At 43.3% G+C, this 18,692-nt stretch overlaps 1 protein-coding gene across 2 annotated transcripts in view; it reads left to right on the top strand.

Moving 5' to 3' along the window:
- Positions 1-5,308: 5,308 nt before the first annotated feature.
- LOC134327000 (serine/threonine-protein kinase MARK1-like) overlaps positions 5,309-18,692 on the top strand; it is a 48,438-nt gene continuing 35,054 nt past the window's right edge. For both annotated transcript variants that reach the window (XM_063009092.1, XM_063009091.1), the window contains exon 1: positions 5,309-5,481. In XM_063009092.1, the coding sequence (XP_062865162.1) occupies positions 5,443-5,481 (39 nt within the window). In that variant the 5' untranslated portion in view covers positions 5,309-5,442. The remainder of the gene's footprint in view (positions 5,482-18,692) is intronic.

The raw sequence follows: 18,692 nt of genomic DNA, 5'->3' as shown, positions 1-18,692 counted from the left end.
TCCACAATCTTCCTCAGGGTCCGGTCACCTCTTCTCGTTGTGCAGCGTTTTCTGCCACACTTTTTCCTTCCCACAGACTTCCCACTGAGGTGCCTTGATACAGCACTCTGGGAACAGCCTATTCGTTCAGAAATTTCTTTCTGTGTCTTACCCTCTTGCTTGAGGGTGTCAATGATGGCCTTCTGGACAGCAGTCAGGTCGGCAGTCTTACCCATGATTGCAGTTTTGAGTAATGAACCAGGCTGGCAGTTTTTAAAAGCCTCAGGAATCTTTTGCAGGTGTTTAGAGTTAATTCGTTGATTCAGATGATTAGGTTAATAGCTCGTTTAGAGAACCTTTTCATGATATGCTAATTTTTTGAGATAGGAATTTTGGGTTTTCATGAGCTGTATGCCAAAATCATCAGTATTAAAACAATAAAAGACCTGAAATATTTCAGTTGGTGTGCAATGAATCTAAAATATATGAAAGTTAAATTTTTATCATTACATTATGGAAAATAATGAACTTTATCACAATATGCTAATTTTTTGAGAAGGACCTGTATATATTTATATATATACACACACAGATCAGCCATTACAGTAAAACCACCTCCTTGTTTCTGCACTCACTGTCCATATTATCATGCTGTTCTTCAATGGTCAGGACCCCCACAGGACCACTACAGAGCAGGTATTATTTGGGTGGTGGATCATTCTCAGCACTGCAGTGACACTGACATGGTGGTGGTGTGTTAGTGTGTGTTGTGCTGGTATGAGTGGATCAGACACAGCAGTGCAGAGTTTTTAAAAACCTCACTGTCACTGCTGGACTGAGAATAGTCCACCAACCAAAAATATGGGCAGCATCTTGTGACCACTGATGAAGGTCTAGTAGATGACCAACTCAAACAGCAGCAATAGATGAGCGATCGTCTCTGACTTTACATCTACGAGGTAGACCAACTAGGTAGGAGTGTCTAATAGAGTGGACAGTGAGTGGACACGGTATTTAAAAACTCCAGCAGCACTGCTGTATCAGCACAACACACACTAACACACCACCACCATGTCAGTGTCACTGCAGTGCTGAGAATCCTCCACCACCTAAATACCTACTCTGTGGGGGTCCTGACCATTGAGAAACAGGATGAAAGCAGGCTAAAAAAGGTATGTAGAGAAATATATGTATATGTATATGTTTACATTTTCAGCATTCAGCACCATCAACAGTGACAGATGTGGGGTTTGAACCAGTGACCTTCCAGCTGTATTACCACCACTCTATCCTATTCAGTGACGCAGTGTGTACAGTTCACCAGGACAAAGGTAGGACACACCCCGGACAGGTTGCCAGTCCATCACAGGGCAAACACACACACACACACATCTAGGGTAAGTTTAGTTACTCCAGTTAACCTAACTGCATGTTAGGAAACCCACACAGACAAATAGAGAACATGGAAACTCCACACAGAAAGGACCCAGACTGTTCCACCTGAGAATCGAACCCAGGACCTTCTTGTTATGAGGCATCAGTGCTACCCAAAAACAGCTTCTGCATAAGTGAAATCCCATAACTGGCATAAAAATACATGTGTTTTACATCTGGAAAACTTTACCACTTGGAATCCTCTGTGCCAAAACGTCTTTTAAGTGCTGTGAGAAGAAATAGCAACATTACAAAGTGGTAAATGCTTTAGCGTCCCAACATTTTTGTATTGTGTTGCAGGCCTAAAATGCAGGAATGGATAGGCCAAACAACACATGGATTCATGCTGTCTGCAAAAATTAGAAGTCAAAGTCAATGCAATTTTGGGCGACACGGTGGCTCAGTGGGCGGCACTGTCGCCTCACAGGTCCAGGATTCGATCTCCAGGTGGGGCGGTCCGGGTCCTTTCTGTGTGGAGTTCGCATGTTCTTCCCGTGTCTGTGTGCGTTTTCTCTGGGTGCTCCGGTTTCCTCCCACAGTCCAAAGACATGCAGTCAGGTTAATTGAAGGTACTAAATTGTCCATGACTGCATTTGAGATTAAAACCTGTGAACTGATGAATCTTGTGTAACTAGAAACTATGTGTCCTGTCATTAATGTAACAAAAGTATGTCAAACATGATGTTAAAAATAAATTCTAATAAATAAATAAACAATGCAATTTAATATACCATCCCACCTTTTCTTTGGGGTTGTACAACATTGTGTACATGTTTATGCACCTGTTAACAATGAGTGTGACTCAAATAGCACAATGCATTACTTAAAAAGTGTGTCAGTATGCATAAAACAAAGCACCATGCATGCAAGCCATAGTAATCTTAAAAATAAGACCAAGTATGTGGATAAACGATGTTTATTAATGACTGTAAATCTTCTTATTGTGTAAATAAGTCAGCAGAAAGTTCAGAGAGAGAGAGAGAGAGTTATGCAGCCTGGGCAGATCAGATACAGAATTCCAGCAATGCTCATCTCTGTGCCAAGCTCCAGGGTTTTTTTTTTCCTCTTTTCAGTTTTAGCACGCATGCATGACTCTTAAACAGGAGTTTAGGATTATCAATCATAATGGAAATATAATACTAATGCTACATGGTTTCTGGGAATTAAAAAGAGTGGAAATAAAGATACTACAGTAGATATATAATTAATACATTCATCACAACATTCAAATAGTTTATCTAATGCTATAATTCAAACTGCTGTCAGTTTTTTTTACTGTTAATAATTCAACACAAGTTTTGATTTCAGCTCTGTGTAATATGAATCATTCATCTTAAACCTTACCTCAAAGTTTCTATAGAAACACTATACCACAGCTGAATGCGATTTCAGTAGAAATAAGAAAAGTATTTTAACTACATCAAGACAAGCTTATAAAGTCATATCTTAGTCTTTAGGACAGTAAGAGCAACTATGTCTAAATGCAGGAGGTCCAGGAGGATATGCATTATTGAAAACAGTGTAAGGTCTGTGAGTTTAAGCTAATACTAATAGTACAATAGTAAATCCACATTGTAAGGGTTAAAAAGAAACTAAAACTGACCTAGTCAAAGTCATGACTCAAAGCCAAGAGTTGTCTCAAGGTCAGCTGTGGTGAAACCTGAAATTAGCAGTTTATGTTTGGAAAAACTGCATCTAATTTAAAGCTGTTCTGCAAAGCACAGGCGTCCACACTAAAACAATGATACAATTCTGCCATCTGGTGTACAATACTGTGTACACTCCATTTTATCAGCTCCACTTACCATATAGAAACACTTTGTAGTTCTACAGTTACTGACTGTAGTCCATTTGTTTCTCTGCATGCTTTGTTAGCCCCCTTTCATGCTGTTCTTCAATGGTCAGAACTCTCCCAGGACCACTACAGAGCAGGTATTATTCGGGTGGTGGATCATTCTCAGCACTGCAGTGATACTGACATGGTGGTGGTGTGTTAGTGTGTGTTGTGCTTGTATGAGTGGATCAGACAAAGCAATGCTGATGGAGTATTTAAACACCTCACTGTCACTGCTGGACTGAAAATAGTCCACCAACCAAAAATATATCCAGCCAACAGCGCCCCATGGGCAGCGTCCTGTGACCACTGATGAAGGTCTATAAGATGACCAACTCAAACAGCAGCAATAGATGAGTGATCATCTCTTATTGTCGTTTACATCTACAAGGTGGACCAACTAGGTAGGAGTGTCTAATAGAGTGGACAGTGAGTGGACACGGTATTTAAAAACTCCAGCAGCACTGCTGTGTCTGATCCACTCATACCAGCACAACACACTAACACACCACCACCATGTCAGTGTCACCGCAGTGCTGAGAATGATCCACCACCTAAATAATACCTGCTCTGTGGTGGTCCTGTGGGGGTCCTGACCTTTGAAGAACAGGGTGAAAGCAGGCTAAAAAAAGTATGCAGAGAAACAGATGGACTACAGTCCAGTAAGTGGAGATGATAAAATGGACAGTGAGTGTAGGAACAAGGAGGTGGTTTTAATGTTATGGCTGGTTGAGATTTGCTGGTGGACTGAATAAGAGTAACTGGCATTTCCAGTCTGATTACTTTTTTGTTCTTTTATTTCCTTCTTTATTTTGTAGTTTATTGATGATTTGCTCTTGGTTTAGAGGCCTCGGATCACTCTGGTTAGGGTGATCCCTTCTACCCCCCCTTTCAGTTTTCTTTTAGGCATGTTTGGTTCTCTGTTTTTTGCATTTGGCGCATCTGACGCAACCCTCCCTATTTTATCCGGGCTTGGGACCGGCACTACAATGCACTGGTTTGTGCATCTAGCGGCTAGGTACCTATAGGTTTGTTTGTTTGTTTATTAGGATTTTAATGTCATGTTTTACACTTTGGTTACATTCATGACAGAAACGGTAGTTACTCATTACACAAGATTCATCAGTTCACACGGTTATATCAAACAGTCTTGGACAATTTAATATCTTCAATTCACCTCACTTGCATGTCTTTGGACTGTGGGAGGAAAGACTTGCATGTCTTCCGGAGCACCCGGAAGAAACCCACGCAGACACGGGGAACTCCACACAGAAAGGACCTGGACCGCCCCACCTGGGAATCGAACCCAGGACCTTCTTGCTGTGAGGCGTCAGTGCTACCCACTTAGCCACCGTGCCGCCTGTACCTATAGGACAATTCAGTGTTTCCAATTAGCCTGGTGGCATGTTTTTGGACTGTGGGAGGAAACCTGCACAGACACGGGGAGAATATGCAAACTCCGCACAGAAAGGACCCGGACCACCCCACCTGGGGATCGAACCCAGGACCTTCTTGCTGTGAGGCGACAGTGCTACTGCTACCCACTAAGCCACCGTGCCGCCCTTTGACAGCATACGTCGTTTAAATACTTTATATGTCAAATTGTTAGAATGTAAGTGTTCTTACAAACATAGTATCTGGTGCGCACCACAGAGTATCTGGTGCGCACCACTTTTTTACTTAAATGTTTTTTTTTTCTTAATATATATTTTTTTTACCTAAAAAAATACACCATGTATCTTCAGGGGTTCGGTAAAAAGATGTTGCTTTGTTGCTTTAGTGCTGTTTAATTTTTCGTCCGGAAGGTGGAGAAATTCAGTTGCTGAATCATGCCTGTCGTACAGTAAACCGAACGGTGTGTTGAGCCACGAAGGGGACCTGGATAGGGAGTACAGGTGTGTTTGAGATACAGCCTATCCTCTCATCCCTCCGGTTCAACGCTGCGCCCATATGAGACTGGAGTAACACTGTGGTTATTCAAAAGAGCTCCTTGTTACTGGTATTTTCTCTCACACTGGACTGGTTTATTTTTTATAACCCTAGAGGATTGTTTGGACACAAATAAACCGACATGTGTTTGTTTTTAATCGGTTGTTTAGCGCGACCGGTCTGACAGGCCGTTAGAGATGTAACGTTAACGTTAGTGCTGCTGAGATGAGACTGACCGACCTCAAAAACCAGTAAAACCAGTCAGAATGCCGTTACCGACAGTAAACGAGCGAGAGGCTGAAAATGTGAGTATAAAATTATCTATAGTGCAAATGTTTATTTTAATTTAAGTGCTGTGTTTATTAAACAATGCTTTGCTGTGTCACTGTTAGGAAGCGCTATCGATACCCTGTCATACCTCAGTCGTCTGTTTCTACACAAACGTTTCACAAAATATTGACGTTTTTACTCAAATATTTTGTCCAAACACTTCTGTACATGTTTAGCATTATTTATAAGATGTAATACTTATTAGCTTTATATATATATATATATATATATATATATTTACATATATGTAAAGTCTAAGTCTATAGGTGCTGTATTTACATTGATTTACTAGTAATGGAATCTTCTCGAATGAACGGTTATTCGCTCGAACTGAGATGTATTGTTATGTACATGTTAGTATGTTAGTGCTGTTCTCTTTTGGGACGTCCTATATTGGCTCAAAGCTTCTGCTGGTTACAAGGGTTCTAGATGCCTTTTACCCTTGGGAAGCTGAAGCTGGTTAAGCTGGTCGACCAGCTAGAATAGCAGCTTGTTGACCTGCCATTATCACATGTGCTTTAATTTCTGTTTGATGGTTTAGCTAGGGTTGCCAACTTTCAGAACTGGAAATAAGGAACACCCTGGGCTGGCGGGTTGGCAGAGGGCATAGGGTGGGGGGTGGGATGGCAGGTGTTTACCTGAGCGGGAGTAGGGGGTAGGCGGTTAGGGTTGCACCTATAAAAAATATAACGGGTCTTACACCTTCATAGGTAACATTTTTTCTCTATAGTGCAAACAACATTTTTACATAATCCATCTACACACTGACATGCAGCCCCGGTTGTGGACTGCGTTGCTTAGGGGGGCAGTGAGAAAATCTGGGGGGGCCCTGCTTGTGTTACTTTAGTTTCGCCCTAAGCCGGATTCAAACCCAGGGCGGAAATATATGCGCGATGCGCTCTGCCCACTGCGCTACTCAAACAAATGTATATTAAACAGGTTGTTATGCTGATAAGCCTGCGCACACACGGCGTTGCTAAGACTAAAAGTGAACACTACTTAAAATAATAACCAAACGCTTTCTAATTACCACAGTAGCAGCAGTTTCCTTCTGTTTCATACATATCGGCCTGTCTCAGTCTAATCTGAAGCATTTCTCTCCCATTGATAAAATACGGAACAAAGCGTGTCCCGTATCAGTTCAATACGGAACGCGACGTTAAGTTTCCAAATAAGGAACGATTCCGTATTTTACGGGACGGTTGGCAACCCTAGGTTTAGCTGATCTGCCAGTTCATGAGGGTCAACCTGACTGGTCTTTGGTCATGCACTGTGTTATTGATTGATAACCAGCATTCTGACCAGCTCAAGCTGGTTGTTGGTTAGCGTATGATTTGTTTTCAACTTAGTTTGAGTGTTTATCTGGTTTACTTATCAGTTAATAATTGACCTGAGCAGTTTTTATTGTGGCGACACTGTGGCTAGGTGGGTAGCACTGTCGCCTCAGAGCAAGATGGTCCTGGGTTCGATCCACAGGTGGGGTGGTCCGGGTCCTTTCTGTGTGGAGTTTGCATGTTCTCCCCGTGTCTGCGTGGGTTTCCTCCGGGAGTTCCGGTCTCCTCCCACAGTCCAAAAACATGCAGTCATGTTAATTGGAGACACTGAATTGCCCTATAGGTGAGTGGGTGTGTGTATGTGTGTCTGCCCTGAGATGGACTGGCGCCCCGGCGTCCAGGGTGTTACTGTGTGCCTTGCACCCATTGAAAAGCTGGGATATGCTTGCCCCCCCTCCTGACCATGATTGAATAAGCAGTTAAGAAAGTGAGTAAATAAGTTTTTGTTGGTCACATGTTTGATAGTTTATCTGGCCTTTGTTAATATAGGTTAAGCTGGTCAACCAGCATAGCCAGATTAAACAATCTGGTCTGCACATTTACATTTTTGGCATTAAGCAGATGCTTTTATCCAGAGCGACTTACAGTTGTGGCAGTATACAATCTAAGGGTCTTTCTCAAGGGCCCAACAGTGACAACCTGGCAGTGTTGGGACTTGAACTGGAAAACTTTTTGATTACTAGCACAGTATCTTAACCACTAAGATAGAACTGCCCTGTTAAAGCTTTTAACAGACCATTAACAGCTTGACCAGGGTCGTGGACAAATATGAGCAGCTTGCCCAAGGTGGTCAAACAACATAACCAGCTTGAGCAGAATGGTCAACCATTATAACTAACTTGGCCATGCTGGACTTTCACCCAGCAGCTTCACACAATTGTCTAAGCTGGTCTATCTAATGTTATTTGATGGTTACCTTGTGGTAATTGAATACTGTTGTTGTGCAAAACTGTAATGCTTTTGCACTGATGACCAGGAGATCAGTCAGAGCACACGTGTATTGATTTTCAGGGACTCTCTTTGTGATGTAAATAAATACCCCTTCAAACTCATCTGAACACAGCACACATTTTTACTGCCTTACAGTCCATCTGAGACAAACTCTGTGACATTTCTGCATGTAATTGATAAATGGCTCACTGTCTGCATAATAGAGTTTCAGGTTGCATTACTTGATGCAGTGGTAGACTGTGTTAAGTTACAATGGTTTTCCAAAGTGGCTATATTTATCACAGTAGCATGACAGTTTCTCTTGCAACACCATGCATGCAATGAGGTTAGTGTCCTGTCCGGGGTGTGTTACTGCATTGCGTCTGTGATTCCAGAAAAGCTGGATCTGCTGCAACCCTGTCCAGGAAAAAGTAATGGTAAAGCATAAAAATAAATGATGCCAGTTGTCCACAGAGCACAAACAAATAAAAAAAAAGATGCTAAAAATGGCTTCTTCTAGGCAGCCATGGTTGTAATATCACTACCCTGGCATAAAGTTTTCAATATATTTGTAATCTGGGCCAGGATGGGCCATATGTAACGGCTGTGATCTATTTCCAGCTGGCCCAGCTGTGAGCTTTGGTCCATATCATGACTGAAATACGATCTCATTGCAGTTGCTATATTCTGGGAGACAGAATCAGATAAGTTAATCAGCATCATCCCACGGCAGTACGTGGTCCAGATGAATCCGGTATGGTCCGGTACTTAAAAAAGTCAGACGAATGTGAAACTATTGCATTTTGCAGCGGCTACTCATACAGAGCACCACTTAAGTAGTATTCCTCCAGGAATGAGTTAACTAGTAACTCATTTAAATAGTCCCACACTATTAATGTAGGAAAACAGTTAGTAAATTATATAATTCATTACGTTTTTCCAACAACAGTCTGACTTGGGAAGGAAGTGTATTGGTGCCCTGTGCATTCCTGTCTTGTGTCTATTGTTTCTGGATAAACAGGACCCACCACGACCCTGATCAAGATAAAGAAACGATGAACGTGAATTCACGAGCCACTGTCAGACCTTACACTGGTGCAGTACAGTTCCTGTCCTCATGTGGCCAGAGTGTGTTGAAAGTCCTCACGTTCCTCAGACCTGAATCCAATTGAGGACGTCTGGGACGTTATGTATCAGTGCATGTTACTGTCCAGGAGCTTAGTGATGCCCTGATCCAGGTCTGGGAGGAGATCCCCCAGAACACCATCCACCATCTCATCGGAGATGCCCAGACGTGAAGATGGGAGTGTGTACAGGCACGTAGTGGCCATACACACCACAGAGACACATCATGAGTTGCCATGATGAAATTCACGCAGTTTACGCACTTACGTTTTATGGCATTTAGCAGACGCTTACAGGGGCCCAACAGAGCTTTAACTTCTGATTACTAGTCCAGTACCTGACGTTCCTGATGTTCCTGTTTGACATTCCTGACGTTCCTAATTTACTTTCCTGACGTTCCTTTCTGATATTCCTGATTTACTTTCCTGACGTCCCTTCCTGACGTTCCTTTTTGGCGTTCCTAATTTACTTTCCTGCCTGACTTTCCTGACTGACGTTCTTTTTTGGCGTTCCTAACTGACGTTCCTTCCTGACGATCCTAACTGACGTTCCTAACTGACGTTCCTAATTTACTTTCCTGCCTGACTTTTCTGACTGACTTTCCTGACTGGCGTTCCTGACATTCCTCATTGACTTTCCTGACGTTCTTAATTTACTTTCATGACGTTCCTTTCTTACGTTCCTGGAAAGTGAGTCAGGAATGTCAGGAATGTCAAAAAAGGAACATCAAGAAAATCAGTCAGGAATTTCAATCGGGAAAGTCAGGAACATCAGGAAGGAGCATCAGAGATGTCAGTCAGGAACGTCAGTCAGGAGTGTCAGGAAAGTGGATCAGGAATGTCAGTCAGGAGTGTCAGGAAAGTATATTATGAACGTCAGTCAGGAGTGTCAGGAAAGTGGATCAGGAACATCAGTCAGGAGTGTCAGGAAAGTGGATCAGGAACGTCAGTCAGGAGTGTCAGGAAAGTATATTAGGAACGTCAGTCAGGAGTGTCAGGAAAGTGGATCAGGAACGTCAGTCAGGAGTGTCAGGAAAGTATATTAGGAACGTCAGTCAGGAAAGTGGATCAGGAACGTCAGTCAGGAGTGTCAGGAAAGTATATTAGGAACGTCAGTCAGGAGTGTCAGGAAAGTATATTAGGAACGTCAGTCAGGAAAGTGGATCAGGAACGTCAGTCAGGAGTGTCAGGAAAGTATATTAGGAACGTCAGTCAGGAGTGTCAGGAAAGTATATTAGGAACGTCAGTCAGGAAAGTGGATCAGGAACGTCAGTCAGGAGTGTCAGGAAAGTATATTAGGAACGTCAGTAAGGAGTGTCAGGAAAGTGGATCAGGAAAGTCAGTCAGGAACGTCAGGAAAGTAAATTAGGAACGTCAGAAAGGAACGTCAGCAGAGTTAATAAGGAATGTCAGGAAAGTAAAACAGGAGTGTCAGGAAAGTGGATCAGGAACATCAGTCAGGAGTGTCAGGAAAGTAAATCAGGAATGTCAGGAAAGTAAATCAGGAACGTTAGGAAAGTAAATTAGGAACGTCAGGAAAGTTAATCAGGGACGTCAGGAACATTAAAAAAGAAACTTCAAGAAAGTCAGTCAGGAAATTAAATCGGGAAAGTCAGGAACATCAGAAAGGAACGTCAGGAAGGAGCATCATGTGATGGCTAAGCTTTCACATCCCTACCAGCATTACTCAGTCACTATGAACAACCAATTTACATTATTCATTTTCAGCAGATGCCTTTATCCAAAGCGACTCACTGTACTGTGACAGTATACAGTCTAAGCAATTGAGGGTTAAGGGCCTTGCTCAAGGGCCCAACAGCAGCAACCTGGCAGTGGTGAAGCTTGAACCAGCAACCTTTTGATTGCTAGTCCAGTACCATAGCCACTAGGCTACAACTGTCCTACAATTGTTGTATTTGAATAAAAGCATCCACTCAATAAATAAATGTGTGTCCAACCTTGATGCCCCTTGTCCCACCCCAGCCTTTTCATTGTGGCTTGATTCTCAGCTCTGGACTCCTAGTGGCCATGGGTAGTAAACTCATGCAGTCCCACTCTCAAGGCAACAGATGCATAGCACTGGCATGTTCATTAATGAATCATCCTACCAGAATGATTCCAGCTGGCTCTGCTCCACAGCAGCTACATCACTGGTTAGAGCTGAAGCAGCACTGACCACACAGTAGATGCCACAAAACACCTCATCCCATAAATACCAACACTGCCAAGCAACAACTGTGAGGTAGTAGGGGCCACTTAGCATGGTGTCAATGAGATCATGCCATCTGCTTATCTGTTGGTTTTCATTTACTGGTGTTCTTTATTCATTTACAGCGCTCCCGGCAGGCTATTGTAACATCCAGATGGGCCGGCAAGCACCAAACAGAAAACAAGACGTACAGTTGTAAGAAATAACAACTGTACATTTTTACCCGCCCTTCCAGACCGGCTGATAGCACCAGTGGTAATTCGAACCCTGGACCCCATTTGTAGTGAGCTAGCATAATTTTTTTTACCTCCTGTGCTCTTGTATGATCTTGGCAGGATGCCCACCCCAGGGATAGCTTTCTCCTCTATTGCTGCGGAACTCCACTCCCTACCGAGGAGGGCCGTATCTAACACACGGCCCTTCTGGCATGTGCAGTAGCCGACCTCTTCTTTTTACCCGCACCAGACGGGTTCATTTGGAGATCCGTATCAAGCACGGAGAGTCACGCACTGATCTCCATTATCTCCTGTCTCTGTGCAGACACCATCGACCAGTCAGCAGAGGTCGTAATTGCAGCAGTTATGTAGAGCAGTTGTAGCCTAGCAGTTAAGGTACTGGACTAGTAATCAAATTGTTGCTGGTTCAAGCCCCACCACTGCCAGGTTGCTACTGTTGGGCCCTTAAGCAAGGCCCTTAATTCTCAATTGCTTAGACGATATGCTGCCACAGTTCTGTAAGTCGCTTTAGATAAAAGCATCTGCTATATGCCGAGAATGTAAATGTTATGTGGAGTCTTTCCGGCCCTCCCTCCCTCAGACAAGCCAGTTATTGTCTGTCTAGGCGCCCGGTTGGTTGATAGCAGATCTGAGGCACTGGCGGACTACTGTGGTCTACAGCCGCACCCAAGTGCTTCACATGCTTCTGTATGATTCTTCTTAGAAATTCTTCTTTATTTTTTATTCGTACGGTCCAATTCGAATAAACAGATCTTCAGTTTGTCTGGAAAATGATATGAAAGGAAGTCTGTGTAATTATGATTAGTCCATGTTTTATTAGAAATTGAAGCCGCTCAGGTGGCACAGCGGTAAAAACACACGCTGGAACCAGAGCTGGTATCTCGAATACATCGTATCGAATCCCAGCTCTGTCTGCCGGCTAAGGCTGAGCGGCCACATGAACATCGATTGGCCTGTTGTTCAGATATGGGCGGGACTAAGCCGGATAGGGTCTCTCTCCCATGACTGGTGCAATTACGACCTCTGCTGGCTGATTGATAGCACCTGCACAGAGATAAGAAAAGAGTTATCTTAGCGTGTGTCTCTCTGTACTGCACTCGTCAAAGTACAGGTGATAAGATGCATACGGCTGCTGCCCACGTGTCGGAGGGGGCGTGGGTTAGCTTCGTTCTCCTCAATCAGAGCAGGGATCGCCATTGGTGGAGAGGAAGCATGATGCAATCGGGTTAAGAGCAAGGCCCTTAACCCTGTCTGCTCCAGGGGCGCCGTACGATGGCTGACCCCAACTTCCAAACAAGCTGGGATATGCGAAGAAAGAATTTCATTGTACTGTACAACTGTAGTATATATGATAAATAAAGTATATCTTCTCTTCTTCTTCTTCAATTGGACGCACTAAAAAGGAGAAAAAAGGGGAGAAAATGCATAAACAAAATGAAAAATGATTAGAAATTGGAGCAAACATCCAGGTCATTCGAAGATACGCTTATATAGGCAGCAAAGCGACCTGACAAAGCCGCCCTCTCGTTCATTTTTAACCGTGATTTGTCTGGAAAATGATATGAAAGAAAGTATGTAATTATGATAAGCATGTTTTATAAGAAATTGGCACAAACATTCAGGTCATTCCAGGTCAGACTTGTGGTACTGTGTATATACACGTTTAGTTCCACCTCATTTATTAATGACTCAGCACGGCGCCAGGGAAATTCTCCACCATGTCCGAGCAGAACACCACGATCAATAGTCCACGCGAAGACGCAGCACAAGCCCTGAGGAGTCTTATATTTTTAAGAAAAATGCCTCTGTGTAGGAAATCTGAGTTGTTTTTAGGTGCCAACTTTTTCTCTGTGCAACAAGATCATCATGCTGAACTCAACAGATATTGATATGGGGTCTGATTAAAACGTTTAGGTATCCACAGTACATCTGAATTTGTTTACAAATCAGATGGGGGCTTCCTCTCCACCAATGCCGATCCCCGCTCTGATTGAGGAGAACGAAGCTAACCCACGCCCCCCTCCGACACGTGGGCAGCAGCCATATGCAATTTGTCACCTACACTTTGACGAGTGCAATGCGGATCAGCACTGTGTACGGAGAGACACACCCTGACAGCACTCTTTTCCCGTCTCTGTGCAGGCACCATCAATCAGCCAGCAGAGGTCATAATTGCATTAGTTATGAGAGAGTCCCTATCCGGCTTTTTAATATCCCACCCCTATCTGAACAACAGGCCAATTGTTGTTCACGTGGCTGCTCAGCCCAGCCAGCAGGCAGAGCTAAGACTCGACACGATGTATTCAAGATCCCAGCTCTGGTGTTCAAGCGTGTGTTTTTACCGCTGCACCACCTGAACGACCCTCCGACACATTCTTACAACTAAAAACCATTATTCTAAACCAGCGGGTGGCTCAGTGGAACTGCTAGCAGAGTGGATGCTGCATTGCAATAAAGGTTCTGAGGACCTAGGTTTGATTCCTGCCTCGGTCAATGTCTGCAAGTTTTGCATGTTCTTCTCTGGGAGCTTGGATTTCCTCCTATCTTCTAAAAACATGTGAAGTGTGGACTGGCTTCTTGATTAGTGATTGATTGGTGCCCTGCATTGGATCTGGTATACAAACACTATGTAGTACACAGTAAGCAATTTGGGACACATCCATTCTTTAATCACATCCAAACTCATCTTACATCTGACAGAAATGACTGGGACTCTGTGAACTGTATTTACGGTAACATTAATATCTACAGTGATGTATTTAATTGGTTGGTGTGTGTGTGTGGTATTTTTGGCAGCTGTGCCTCCTAGTAATGTGTTAACGCGGTGGGTCGGCAGCTCATCATTATTGGAAAAGTAGTATTAGGTGTTGACGGTTGACTTACACTTGCTCAGGGACTTTCCTACATTTATTTAATCTCTCTCCTTTTCTTTCCGTCGTACACACACTCACACACACACTCATGCACACACACACACTTTTTCTATTGTCAGGGGCTATTAGTCATCCCAGAGGAAGCAGTGGATTCTCCCATTTCACTTTCATCCCAGTAAAACTCTCCCCTCTCTCAAGGCGCTATTCAGGGAGGGGTGAAATAGTGCCAATAGATACATTAAGAAAGCGTCCATATCCAGATCTTACAATACGTAGCCTAATTTCTGGGCTGCCAATTCAACATGAATGAAACATACGTGCAGAAAGCTTGTCTTCATGGTTGCCAGATTTCTTCCGTGTAGGGCTGTGGACTTTCAAACTCACTTTTAACCTGGCCTTCTTAGAAATTTAGAATAGCACCTGTATTTAAGACTAGGGATGTCCCGATCACGTTTTTTTGTTCCCGATACCGATCCCGATTATTAATTTTGATCCCGATTCTCAAACCGATACTTGTATTTTCTAGATATTGTCTAGATAAGAACTAGATAATACTGTTCACACAGTGCACACTTCAAGTACATTACAGTTATTCAAATTAATCCAGTGTATATGTTTAACAACTAAATAGCTCTGCAGTGCTGAAGGGAAAAATGCTGCATCCAAGCTATTGCTTAATGTTTTTGTATTTTTACAAAATCAATCAAAATGAGTGAGATAATTAGTTTTACTTTAAACTTTACATTCAAAGAAAAAAAATGTTTAATGCAGTGATGCACTAAAAATAAACAGAAATCTGTGTAGCAGCTTAACTTGAATATAAGAAAAAAAGTTACTTAAAAGCATTACAGTAAAACCTGAATACCAAAATAAAATGGAAAGGCTCTTTTGTTATGAAGGAAAGCCAGTTCTTAAAGTGCTTGTATTGTGACAGTGGTTTGATGGACGTTTGTACACGAAGTAAGTGTGTTTTGACCCTTTAGGCCTTCCATAGAACATGAAATAGCGTGCTTGACTCAACTGTCGGCTATTTGGTACCGTAACAGAAGAAGTTAATAAAGTGTTCTGCTCCCGACAATATGTGAATATACCGTGCATTTATTTCTTTATTAAACGAGTGCATCACTACGTTGTTTTGTAAACCGGTGTGATCCTTAACTCACACACACTCTCACACATGAACGCAGCTCTGCTCCCACCGCCTCGTGAAACGCTCACACTGCAGACGTTACACTTCACTGCTGGACTTGTTTCACTTTTCAATTTAAAGTATTTCCACACAGCGGACATGCTGACGTAACACAAAAGATCGGGATTAAGATCGGGTTTAGTAAAGCCGATTCCGATCAATTAAAAAATGCCTTGATCGGCCCCGATCCCGATCTTTGAGATCGGATCGGGACATCCCTATTTAAGACTGAAAGAAGGTGGACGTCCTGATCCAATGTTCAGGAAGGATTAATATTGGGGCCAATGCAGGTTTAAGATCTGGATCTTTTAGATGTTGGCTGACCCAATTTAGATCTTTCGCATAAACACGGGAAATAATTGCTCCCACTGTGCATTTAATGTTTTGCACAACTCTCTGGCTTGTTTACTGTTAGGAGTTTAGTTTCCTGCTCTCAGTCTTAATATTAACTGGTACTCAAAGCCATGATATTCGCCCCGAATCTCATGGACATGATTGGCAAATGTCCAAATGGGGGTCGGTGACTTAAAAACAGCTTAAACATTGGGAGGTGCACTCTCAGAACCGGTCCCAAGCCCAGATAAAAGTAGAAGGGTTGCATCCAGTGTTGTGGTGCTGGAGTCTATTCCAGCTTTTCAGTGGGCGCAAGGCACACAGTAACACCCTGGACGGCACGCCATACACACACCCATTCACCTATAGGACAATTCAGTATCTTCAATTAACCTGACTGAATATTTTTGGACTGTGGGAGGAAACCGGAATTCCCGGAGGAAACCCACACAGACACGGGGAGAACATGCAAACTCCACACAGAAAGGACCCGGACGTTCCACCTGGGGATCGAACCCAGGATCCTCTTGTTGTGAGGTGACAGTGCTACCCCCTGAGCCACCGTGCCAGCCTCATGTGTGACCTGTATGTGACAAATTAAACTTTGAAACTTGAAAGACAAAGTGGGCGGGGTCAGCAACACAAAAATTTAAGCAATTTAATTTTATGCAAATTAGGAGCAAAGTGATGTGGCATTACCAATAGCTATTGAGCATTTAGCAGGGCGGTAAAGACGTTATCTCTGCCACAGTGAAACAGTATGCTCAATTTTTGGTTTTTACATAGAAGTTCCTACTAGAGAAACCACGGCAACCAAACTCCAACAGGCGATGATGACGCTTCCGATTAGAGATGGACCGATCTGGGTTTTTGACACCGATTCCGATCTCCGATCTCCTTTCAGGGACATCGGCCGATAGCCGATTCCAATCCGGGGGGGGGGGATTAGCAGTAAATAAACTTAAAAAGAGCCTCACAGTAAAGATAAACCGGAGCAGCGTGTGTGTGTGTGTGTGTGTGTGTGCCTTTAAAAGAGACGCAGTTACAGAGTTACAGAGACGCAGAGTTCACAGTATCGCTATAAGTGATTCATTGATTCATGAGTTGATTCGTTTTTATGTGAAGCATAAGTTTCTCTTCTCAGTTATCTCTCCGTGTTTACTGTTATTAATTAATTGTCGTGGTTTTAAATAAACACCAGCTACTACAGAACATTTTGTGTGACTCTCTTACATTAAATGAATAAACTTTTGCCTCGGATTGGCTCTGTAACGTTTTCTGTTCTCATCTACATCACAAGTAAGAACCGCTTCCGATTTACTAAAGTGAACCACGAGTTTATATAACGTGCTGATAGAATCGACTCAGATGTGACCGGGTTGAATTATCTTTTTAAAGTAAATATTATAATCAGCAAAATTATATCGTAAGAGCTTTCACGATGGTTTCTGTACGATTGTTGATGAATGGTGATGTGATGGTTGGTGCTTCGTAGCTCAAAGTCTGGATCAATCCACTGAGCTGTTAACTTAACGTGGTCTTTATATATCACATGATCGGATCAGCTACTTTTAGGAAATATCGCCGATCGCCGATAGCATATTTTGATTAAAAATCGGCCGATACCGATTCGTAGCCGATCGATCGTCCCATCTCTACTTCCGATGTGAACACAGGGCGATGAGCGTTTCGGGAGATAAGAGGCGAAAAACCGCTGCCAGTCGGAACGTAGTAACATGATGTCATAGACTAGAAAGTTCATGGTGTCATGGAGTACAAAGGAAAACAGAGCAGAGTGCATATTTGAGGTATTCGATAGTAATAAACAAATACAGGAGTACACAAAGGTCAATGTAGGCGGCACAGACATGGGCATGGCACAAGGATAATAAACAAAGGAACGGATGTAAATACACACAAGGGGATTAGACACTGGTGCTGCACATCATGAATGAACTTAAACGTCCAATGGCTGAGGCGGTGTGGGAAGTGAGTACAAACAATAACATGGGAACGTGGTTAGTACGCTGGGAAAGCAGAGCATTTTGTATGTCTGTTGGAGGATGTGGTTCTCACAAGGCCGTTCCGCTAGGCGCGGCCACTGAGGCACTGGAAGTATTGGGGGGTTGATCTCATGGACGTATGGATGTGGTGCTGCTCTTTTTGGACACCGGTGGTGAAAGTCAGTTTTGCCAGGATCTTCACTCTAGTCCATAACCATCCCAGTCTACTAGGTATTGGAGGTGCGCCTTTCTTCAACGTGAGTCCAGAATAGCTTTCCTTATGCTCTTACTGCATTTAAACCACTCATAATCTGCCAGAACAGCATTTTTGGGTAAGTTCCTGGTGGAAACGAGGGGCTAATAATAAATGATACACTGGAAAGTGGTTATATGAGTAGAGATGTGCACTGGATGGTTTTGGGTGTATTGAGCCCTGGAAAGAAACTCACAACAGTCCCCCGGGCGGCACAGCGGCTAAGTGGGTAGCACTGCCGCCTCACAGCAAGAAGGTCCTGGGTTTGATCCCCAGGTGGGGCGGTCCGGGTCCTTTCTGTGTAGAGTTTGCATGTTCTCCCATGTTCTCCCATGTTCTCCCCGTGTCTGCGTGGGTTTCCTCCGGGTGCCCCGGTTTCCTCCCACAGTCCAAAGACATGCAAGTGAGGTCAATTGGAGACACTAAATTGGCCATGACTGTGTTTGATATAACCTTGAGAAGTGATGAACCTTGTGTAATGAGTGGCATGACGTTAAAATCCAAATTAACATAAATTTTGGATCCAGGGTGGTATCCAAAGCTCAAACTGCAATGCCTAATCAGAACCATGAACGCCCACCACACTTGGGTGGTCCTCAATTGGGGTCCTCAGTCAACTCAGTTTTCTTGTAGCTTAAAATTATGAAACACATTGTGAAGGGGGGTTCTGTATCTCAAGCATGGCGACTATGGCAATGGACC

This window comes from Trichomycterus rosablanca, chromosome 14 (assembly GCF_030014385.1).
Source record: "Trichomycterus rosablanca isolate fTriRos1 chromosome 14, fTriRos1.hap1, whole genome shotgun sequence".
Lineage (NCBI taxonomy): Eukaryota > Metazoa > Chordata > Actinopteri > Siluriformes > Trichomycteridae > Trichomycterus > Trichomycterus rosablanca.
The sequence above is the reverse complement of the archived record's forward strand: the minus strand, read 5'-3'. Positions and strand labels throughout refer to the sequence as shown.